A 9,977-nucleotide genomic window follows, 5' to 3' on the forward strand; every position below is an offset into this window, starting at 1 on the left:
CATTGGTGTTGATTGAGTTGAACATTCTTGCATCACCGGTCATGTGTTGAGTGCACCCACTATCAAGAACCCAATGCCTTCCTCTGGCTTTGTAATTAACCTATAAAAGAAGATCAATTCTTTTTAGGTATCCAAACTTGCTTGGGTCCTTGAAGATTAGTAACCAAGCTCTTTGGCACCCAAATGACTTTCTTCTTTGAGCCCATCCATGGTTTGCCAATGAACTTAGCCTTCACACCATTTGTACCCTTAACAAGCATATAGGAAGAATTAAGCTTAATGGAGGATACATTAGCATTTTTGCTTTTGTTGGTGCATTCATGCTCTCTATGACCAACTTGCTTGCAACTAGTGCAAAACCAATCATTGTTCTTCACAAAACTTGTCTTGTGAGGAGCAAAGGCCGCCTTACCTTTCTTGGGGGTATAGCCCAATCCCTCTTTGTAGAGAGAAGCTCTTTAGCTACCCAAGCACATAAGCAAGCAGTCCTCACCACCATAAGCCTTAGCTAAGGTGTGAGTGAGCTTAGTGACCTCCTTCTTGAGGTTCTCATTCTCAACCACTAGTGAGGCATCACAAGTGAGACCATCACTACTAGATGAGGTAGAAGTGGAAGTGCTACAAGAAGGGTTAGTAGTAGCAACAATGATAGGCATAGATAGTGATGTATCAATTAAATCACAAGTTACATCTACATCACAAGTTTCAACATGCTTCCTTTTATCTTGTTCAATAAGCAAAGTGGAATGAACTTTTTCAAGCTTTTTGTGAGCCTTGCCAAGCTTCTCATGGGCTACCTCTAGCTTCTCATTAGTTGCTTTGAGCTCATCAAGGGCTTGCTTAAGGGCTTTTACCTCCTTATTCAAGCTCTTGCATTCCCTTCTCTTAATATCAAAGTGTTCTTTAGCATCCTCTAGCATGTCAAATAATTCGTCCTTAGTAGGTTCATCATCATCACTATCACTATCATTTTCATTTTCATGTTCATTATCATCAACATGTTCTTCATCACTTTCATTGTCACAAGATTGTACCTTAGTGGCCTTAGCCATGAAGCATGATGAAGATTCAAAGAGAGAAGGCTTCTCATTGATAGCAATGCTTGCAAGAACCTTCTTCTTGGTGGTCTTGTTATCATCACTATCATCATCATCATCACTTGAGGAAGCATCGCTATCCCAAGTGACCACATATGATCCACCCTTCTTCTTCTTGATGGCCATCTTGTCCTTCTTCTCTTTCTTTTCTTTCTTGTCTTTCTTCTTGTTCTTCTTGTTGTCATCATCATTGTCGCTATTGTATGGGCATTGAGCAACAAGATGATCTTTGCTTCCACACTTGAAGCACCTTCTTGACTCTTCTTTGTTCTTGGATGAAGACTTCTTTCTTCTAGCATGGTAGCCCTTCTTCACTATGAACTTGCCAAATCTCTTGACAAAGAGAGCCATCTTCTCATCATCATCATCATCCCATGAATCATCATCCTCACTTGATGTTTCTTGCTTTGCTTTGCCCTTGGATGATGTGGCCTTGAATGCCACGCTCTTCTTCTTCTCATCCTTCTTCTCATCTTTCTTCTCCTTCTTTTCTTCCTTATCATCTTCATCTCTATATGTATCATCGGTCATGATGTCTCCCAACACTTGGTTTGGTGTCATGGTGTCCAAACCACTCCTCACTAGAATTGTGACCAATGTGCCAAATCTTGAAGGTAAGCATCTCAAGAACTTGTGGGAGAAGTCCTTGTCCTTCACCTCTTCTCCAAGTGCTTTGAGATCATTGATAAGCACTTGAAGCCTATGAAACATCTTCGGCACACTCTCATCCTCCTTCATCTTAAAGCTTGCAAACTTTTCCTTGAGAATGTAAGCCTTTGCACCTTTCACGGCTTAAGTGCCCTCAAATGATTCTTCTAACTTCTTCCAAGCCTCATGAGCCATCTCAATATTCTTGATTTGCTCAAATGTTCTTTCATCAATTGCATCATGAATAGCACTTAGAGCAATGTCATTGTTTTGGAGAAGCACTTCTTCGGCGGCGGTGGGATTCTCCGGATCACCAATCTCAATTTTGGTTTCAACTACCTTCCACACTTTTCTATTGATTGACTTGATGTGTGTGGTCATCTTTGACTTCCAATAAGGATAATTTATACCATCAAATTGGGGTGGCTTCTTGGTGTTGTTGATTTGAGCCATTTTTACACCGAAGGTTGTTAAGCCTCAATTAACGGTGACCTCGGCTCTGATACCACTTGAAAGGTCCTAATGGCTAGAGGGGGGTGAATAGCCTAATAAAAATTTCTACAACAACACTTAACAAAATGGTTAGACAATTATGAGGCAAAGCAAGTGTTGCGCTAGCCTACTCAAAATGCAAGCCACCTACCACAATTCTAGTTTAGATAGTGTCTATTCACACAATAGCTATGACACTACCCTATGTTAGTGTGCTCTCAAAGGCTAACTAAAGAGCCACACCAACTAAGCAAATAAGCTCTCACAACTAGTTACACTAAAGAGCTTGACAACTAGTTTGCGGTAAAGTAAAGAGAGTGATCATGAAGGTTATACCATCGTGTAGAGGAAGGAACCAATCAATCACAGGGATGAATAACAATGAAGACCAATCACCTCGGAATCAATAATGAACACAATAATTTTTACCGAGGTTCACTTGCTTGCCGGCAAGCTAGTCCTCGTTGTGGCGATTCACTCACTTGGAGGTTCACGCGCTAATTGGCTTCACATGCCAAACCCTCAATAGGGTGCCGCACAACCAACACAAGATGAGGATCACACAAGCCACGAGCAATCCACTAGAGTACCTTTTGGCGCTCCGCCAGGGAAAGGTCAAGAACCCCTCACAATCACCATGATTGGAGCCAGAGATAATCAACACCCTTCGCTCAACGATCCTTGCTGCTCCAAGCCGTCTAGGTGGCGGCAACCACCAAGAGTCACAAGCGAAATCCGCAGTGAAACACGAACACCAAGTGCCTCTAGATGCAATCACTCAAGCAATGCACTTGGATCACTCCCAATCTCACTATGATGATAAATCAATGATGAAGATGAGTGGGAGGGCTTTGGCTAGGCTCACAAGGTTGCTATGTCAAAGAAAATGGCCAAAGATATGAGCCATAGCCAGCCATAGGGCTTAAATAGAAGCCCCTACGAAATAGAGCCGTTGTACCCCTAGGCACACTGCGCTCTGACCGGATGCACCGGTCCAATTGATCGGACCCTAGACTCAGCGTTCGGTCCACTAATGGACGCAACATGTTACCAGCTTCAAACGCTGTTCGTCAGATTTCAACGGCTACGAAGCTGACTGGACGCACCGGCAAAACTGACCGGACGTTGGAGCCTCAGCGTCCAGTCGAGTATAGTAAGGGTCTAAAACCGGTTTTCCTCGATTGGACACGTTCGGTCCACCTCGATCGGACACAGCCCAGCGTCTGGTGGTAAACCCTAGCCACTGTACCGCCAAGTCAGCGCGACCGGACACAGGCAGTTAGCGTCCGGTGCATTTGGATCCAACGTCCGGTCACTTTACCGACGCTGGCATCTCCTCCGTTCTCTTCACCCTTGCTCAAGTGTGCTAACCATCAAGTGTATCACCTTGTGCACATGTGTTAGCATATTTTGACAAACATTTTCAAGGGTGTTAGCACTCCACTAGATCCTAAATGCATATGCAATGAGTTAGAGCATCTAGTGGCACTTTGATAACCGCATTCTGATACGAGTTTCACCCCTTTTAATAGTATGGCTATCAAACCTAAATGTGATCACACTCTCTAAGTGTCTTGATCACCAAAACAAAATAGCTCCTATGGTTTATACCTTTGCCTTGAGCTTTTTGTTTTTCTCATTCTTCCATTCAAGTTTAAGCCCTTGATCATCACCATGCCATCACCATTGCCATGCTATGATCTTCATTAGCTTCTCCACTTGAAGTGTGCTACCTATCTCATGATCACTTGATAAACTAGGTTAGCACGTAGGGTTTCATCAATTCACCAAAACCAAACTAGAGCTTTCACCAGTGTCCGGTACACTCCGCCGGTGAAGTTTCTTGCCCTTGCTCCCAAGTGCTAAACACAATGTGTATCACCTTTGTGCATGTGTGTTAGCATATTTTCGCAAAAAAATTCATGGGTGTTAACACTCTAATAGATCCTAAATGCATATGCAATGAGTTAGAGCATCTAGTGGCACTTTGATGACCATATTTCGATACGAGTTTCACCCCTCTTAATAGTATGGCTATCGAGCCTAAATGTGATCACACTCGCTAAGTGTCTTGATCACGGAAACAAAATGGCTTCTACCACTTATACCTTTGCCTTGAGCCTTTTGTTTTTCTCCTTTTCAAGTCCAAGCACTTGATCATCACCATCATCATGTCATGATCTTCATTTGCTTCACCACTTGGAATGTGCTACCTATCTCATGATTACTTTGATAAACTAGGTTAGCACTTAGGGTTTCATTAATTCACCAAAACCAAACTAGAGCTTTCACTGACCCTGAAGGTACGAACTCCATCTCACCCAACCCCGAGGGTGCGGGCTCCGTGTCGCCCGACCCTGAGGGCGCGGGCTCCATCACGCCTGACCCTGAGGGCGCAGGCTCCGTCTCACCCGATCTCTAGGGCGTGTGCTCCGTCTCGCCAGACCCCTCGAAGGGGGATTCCACCTCGCCCGAGGGGGGGTCTGTACCGCCCCCAACCAGTATGGGTCTAAGAGTACGAACTCAGGGTCAAACTCCTGACACCAGAAAGGGAGTAGGCGCATCTTGACGTGACCCGCGGCCACGACGGGCCATACCTGAGGACTCACATCGCCAACAGTGTCGGACTTGCCGGCGCTATGCTACCAAATCTCCGTACGTGGTATCTACTAACCATGCCGCCCATCGAGACAGAATCAAGCGCCATGACCGGCTGACGACGCCTGCGTATAGCACCAGTGATGAACATGGTCGCGACGTGGAGCCGTCCCCGACATCATCTATAGGATCATCGAGACCCGCGTAAAGGAGATAAAGGGCGCCGCGACCCCGGAGGCCTTCTTCCTCCTCGCTTATCTCTCTCTCTCTCTCTCTCTCTCTCTCTCTCTCTCTCTCGTGTAACCTGTGCCTTCCCCTTCATTTATAAAAGGAGAAGCAGGACGCCCCACGAAGGGCATGGTTCGACGGGCTCAACGAGACTCAACTCCATTCGACTCTTTCACTAGAGACTTGGGACCTGCTCCTTCTCTCGCCCATTTGTAACCCCTACTACAAACTAGTGCCGGTGACACGAGCAGCAGCAGACTGAACGTAGGGACATTCCGCCCGAACCAGTATAAATTCTTGTGTCCTCCGAGCACACCATCTGGGCCAGACGTGCAAATCACAAATTTATTAGTCGGTGATTCGAAACACCGATAAATACGCACTCGATCATCTCTAAGACTGGACATAGGGCTCCGGCCTGAACCAGTATAAGTCCTCATGTCTACTGGATGCTACCATTGTCTTCCTAGAGCAGCGCGGTAATCGTATAAGTTTACTAGTCCGGTTTACAAAACACCGACATTAAGTAATTGTTTTTTATCTTGCTGACTCTATGTAAAGCAATAGAGTTGCATATAAGAGCTGAAGATTTTCTTTTATCCTTAGTATTCCAAATTTTCTTTAGTTTTTCTGAAGCTACGAGATTTTGGGATAAGTCTTTTGTTTTTTTAGGGTAACAGGAGGGGATACCTCCTACTGATCTTTCATTGCAAACAAAAGGTTTTACACAACAGGTCTATGAAAGAAAAAAGGAAACAAAGAAAATCAAGAAGATTACACATAAGCTTCTAGCCATTGACTAATTTGAGGTTCATAAACTTTCTTTGCTCCAAGAATAAATTGAGCAAAATCTGTCTTGAAATGCCTTTTGCCATGTTGAATGGATAGTTGCACTTGCTGAAATATTGCATCATTTCATACTGACCAACTAGCCCAACACATGGTGATGATCACTTCCATAAAGAAAGGCAGACGAAGCTGATTTATGAAAGAAGCAATAGCATGAAAAGGATCTGCAAGTTGAGGGATGACTAACCCCAAACGGCCCCAACAAGCCACTGGAAATACGCATTCGAGGAAGAGATGAAGAGACTTTCTTCTGTGGACAAATTACAAAGCACACAATTGTAATCCTCCAAAATCATCTTTTTCTTTTTCGGTAGATTGAGGCCCTTAAGTAGAAGCCAGAAAAAGACCATGCTCTTGTTTGGACAGGAAGATCTCTGGAGCCTCGGGGTCACAGCGAGGGTTAATTAAAGAGGGATCTTTGCGTCAAGAAGAAAAGCGCGAGGTTCAATTATTTTTGGTCATGTCCACGCAGCACATATTACAAGAAGCCATATATATAATTTATATTCTAGGAAGATTTAACGCCATACTGAAAAGATAAGTTAAGGTGATGATTTAAACAGGACGAGCCACGAAGTTGCCACTCTCCACGTCGCCACCCAAGAACGCTCCGACGTCATACGATCTCTTGGTAGCTTGGTGGCGACCTTGGTTCCCCTTGGGCACTTGTCCCAGTTCGACGTCGCGGCCGTCCCGGCACGCGCCGGCAACGCTGGCGGTGCGGTCGTACCGGGCGAGCTGCTGCAGCACTTGCTTCATGGACGGCCGGGACGGCGCGTCGTCCCCGGTGCACATTACCCCGAGCACGAACACGGCCACGGCGTCCCCAATGTACACGGCCCTGTCCTGGATGCTCTCGTCGACGACGTCGTGGAGAGTTCCCCCCGCCTTGTACCTCCGCCACGCCCACTCAACCAGGCAGCACTCGGCGGCGTCCTTTCTGCTGTCGTTGGCCACCCGCCCGGTCACCAGCTCCAGCAGCACCACGCCGAAGCTGTACACGTCCACCTTCTGGTTCACCTTCGCGCCGCGTCCACACTCTGCATCCAGTTCCAACCAGAGCAGATCAGCAGAGTGTCGATTCATTTAAGCCTCCTGGGAAGACCAGAAGGGTTGGCCGCCGGTGACTGTCTTGCGACTAATGACGCACGTACCTGGAGCCATGTACCCGAAGGTGCCGCCGACTGCGGACACGGACTCGGGCTCGCCGGACTTGAGCAGGATCCGAGCGAGGCCGAAGTCGGCGATCTTGGCACGGAACCCCGGGTCGAGTAGGATGTTGCTGGACTTGACGTCCCGGTGCATGATGGGCTGCACGCACTCGTCGTGCATGTAGCTGAGCCCCCTCGCCGCGTCGACGGCGATGCCCAGCCGCGTCGGCCAGTCCAGCGCCGCCGTGGCCGCGTTGTTGTCCTTGGGGTGCAGCCACCGGTCGAGGCTGCCGTTCTCCATGTACTCGTACACCAGCAGCTTGGTGTCCTCGCTCGAGATGTAGCAGAGGAGGCTCACGATGTTGGTGTGCCGGATGTCGCCCAGGATCTTCACCTCCGCGTCGAACTCCCGGTCGAGCTTCTCCTCGGCCTTCCCCCTGCTTGACAGCTTCTTCACGGCCACCACCGTGCCGCCGCAGCCGCGCCCGCGTCCGCGTCCCGGGAGGTGGACGCGGTACACTTTGCCGGAGCCGCCGCTGCCGATCAGGTCCTCCTCGCGGAGGTTGGTGAGCACGTCGCACTCGCTGAAGTCCAGCTTGCGGAACGCCATCATCTTCCACGACGTCACGTCGCGCCCGTGCTTCTTCCGCCGGACGATGAAACACCCGACGGCGCCGATGAGGATGGCGCCGGCGAGCACGGAGAACAGGATGACCAGGTCAGTTGACATCTGGTTGTGGCGGCTGTAGCGGCACGCCGTGATGTTTATATTCTGGTTCACCGCGGCGCAGAGGCCAGGGTTTCCGAGGAACGAGTCTTCGAACGCCGGGCTCTGCAGCGACTGGGGGAGCTCGCCGGTGAGTTGGTTGGAAGAGAGGTTGAGGAAACTGAGATGGAGGTCGTTGAACTCCTGAGGTATTTCTCCGGTGAGCTCGTTGTTGGAGAGATCAAGGATGGTGAGCACCAGCAGCGACCCGATCTGTGCCGGAAGTAGCCCAGATATCTGATTGCTGCTAAGGTTCAGGTAATTCAGAGCTCCCAGTGATTGGATGGAAGGTGGAATCGAGCCAGATATCCGGTTCCCGGCGAGGTACAGCTCCGTGAGGTTGGCGAGCCCCGACATGTTGTTCGTTAGAGGACCGGAGAATTGGTTGTTCTCCGCCCGGAAATTCTTCAACCCCGGCGCGGAGGTCGGCACGTCGCCGGAGAATTGGTTGTTCCCCATCTCGATCCGTGTGATTTTGGAGGATATCACACTGGGCATAGTGCCAGTGAAGCTGTTGTTCTGAATCATAACAGTCGTCAGGTCTGGGAACGCCGACCATACCTTCTCGGGGAACTCTCCGGTGAAGTGGTTGTTGTACAGCATGATGTTGTTCACCGTCTCGCAGTCCCCGAGGATCGCCGGGAACACGCCGGAGAAGCTGTTGTTGAAGACCACGATGTCGTAGAGCTTCTTGTTGAAGCAGAGGGTGTGCGGCAGCTCGCCACTGAGGAAGTTGTTGCTCACTTCAAGGTTGCCCAGCAGCGAGTGCTTCCCGAGCTCCGGCGGGAGGGGGCCGGAGAGCCTGTTGCTGAACAGCCGGATGTCCGCGAGGTTCGGGAGCCGCCCGACGCTCGAGGGGATCGGCCCGGTGAGGTTGTTGAAGTACAGGTAGAGCAACGACAAGTTCTTCAAGTTGCCGATGCTCTCCGGTATGTGCCCGGTGAGCGAGTTCGTGGACAGGTCGATCTCTTGCAGGCTCACGGCGGTGATATCTGTCCCAATTGCACCGGTGAAGCTGTTATCGTAAAGGTACAGGATCTCAAGCTTCTGAAGCTTCCAAACCCACGGCGGGATTTCACCGTGGAGCTTGTTTACGTGCAGAGCCAGAGTCGTCAGCTCAGTGAGCGACGACAGGTTGGCAGGGATGCCACCAGTCAGGTTCATCCCTGACATCCACAGCATCTTCAGCTTCTTCAACTTGCCAAACTCGTTAGGGACGGGGCCTGGCGCGAAGGGGTTACTTGCCAGGGTTAGCGTCTCGAGCTGTGTGAGGTTGCCGATGGCGGCACCCGGGTAGCTCCCATTGAAGCTATTAGTGTCGAGCACCAACGACTTGAGCTTCGGGAACCCGGCGATTGCCAACGGCACGCTGCCTGTGAAGCCATTGCTTGACAGGTTCAGGCGCTCCATCGCCGACGACAGTTTGTCGATGTCAGCTGGGAGGGCACCGGAGAAGTGATTGTTGGACAGGTCAAGGAACTGAAGAGCCGAGCAGCCGTAGAGCGCTGTCGGGAACTGTCCGGTGAGGTTGTTGTAGGAAAGGTCTAGGTAGGACAGGTTCTTGAGGTTGCAAATGGAAGCTGGGACTGGATTGGTTATGTTGAGATTTTGGAAGGACAGGGTGGACAACACTTGGCCGTTCACGCACCTGATCCCTTTCCAGCTGCAGTAGGAAGCGTTCTGGGAACTCCACGAGCTGAGCGCGGATGGGTTGCCCCAGTCTTTCTTGATCGTTAGGAGTGTTGCTAGCTCGCTGGCGTCAGTCTGCGCCATGGATCGTTGCATGATGCAGTTGAAGGTGATGAACAGTAGCAAGAAGAGGAGTAGAAGATAGGAGTGAGCCATTTTTGTCATCGTTGAGGTGTGTCTTCTTCACGTTCAGACTATATGGTGAGTGAACTTAGTTGGAAGATTCTTATAACCAGAGGGCAGTGGGAAGTGGGCACTGCGCATACGCTAATAAAGACAATGACCAACGACTCACAGTCAAAGTCTTCCCGCACACTGATTACTAAAAGATACTCTGATGGACAATTTGTAATCTAGCACTATAGTGTGTGGATAGCCATGACCCTTTGACCCTTTGATTCAGCTATCACTACTACTCAGTCCGTGCTAAAATCTTGCAAGTCATAAACATTAGAGGTT

General features: G+C 49.3%; 1 protein-coding gene across 1 annotated transcript; it reads right to left on the reverse strand.

Annotated features, from left to right (window-relative positions):
* Positions 1 to 6,329: 6,329 nt before the first annotated feature.
* Positions 6,330 to 9,721, reverse strand: LOC136466930 (receptor-like protein kinase HSL1). The gene is made up of 2 exons (XM_066465460.1): positions 7,067 to 9,721; positions 6,330 to 6,952 (listed from the first exon to the last, which is right to left on the reverse strand). The coding sequence occupies exons 1-2, from the start codon at positions 9,681 to 9,683 to the stop codon at positions 6,468 to 6,470; spliced, it is 3,102 nt and encodes a 1,033-aa protein (XP_066321557.1). The 5' UTR covers positions 9,684 to 9,721; the 3' UTR covers positions 6,330 to 6,467.
* Positions 9,722 to 9,977: the final 256 nt, after the last annotated feature.

This window comes from Miscanthus floridulus, chromosome 7 (assembly GCF_019320115.1).
Source record: "Miscanthus floridulus cultivar M001 chromosome 7, ASM1932011v1, whole genome shotgun sequence".
In the NCBI taxonomy this organism is placed as follows: Eukaryota; Viridiplantae; Streptophyta; class Magnoliopsida; order Poales; family Poaceae; genus Miscanthus; species Miscanthus floridulus.

What these genes read in the sequence shown, in the direction of transcription:
- LOC136466930 (XM_066465460.1), bottom strand. Translation starts at nt 9,683, where the DNA reads ATGACAAAAATGGCTCACTCCTATCTTCTACTCCTCTTCTTGCTACTG. An exon ending in CTTCGGGTACATGGCTCCAG is followed by an intron (nt 6,953 to 7,066) that starts GTACGTGCGTCA and finishes AACTGGATGCAG; the next exon opens with AGTGTGGACGCGGCGCGAAG.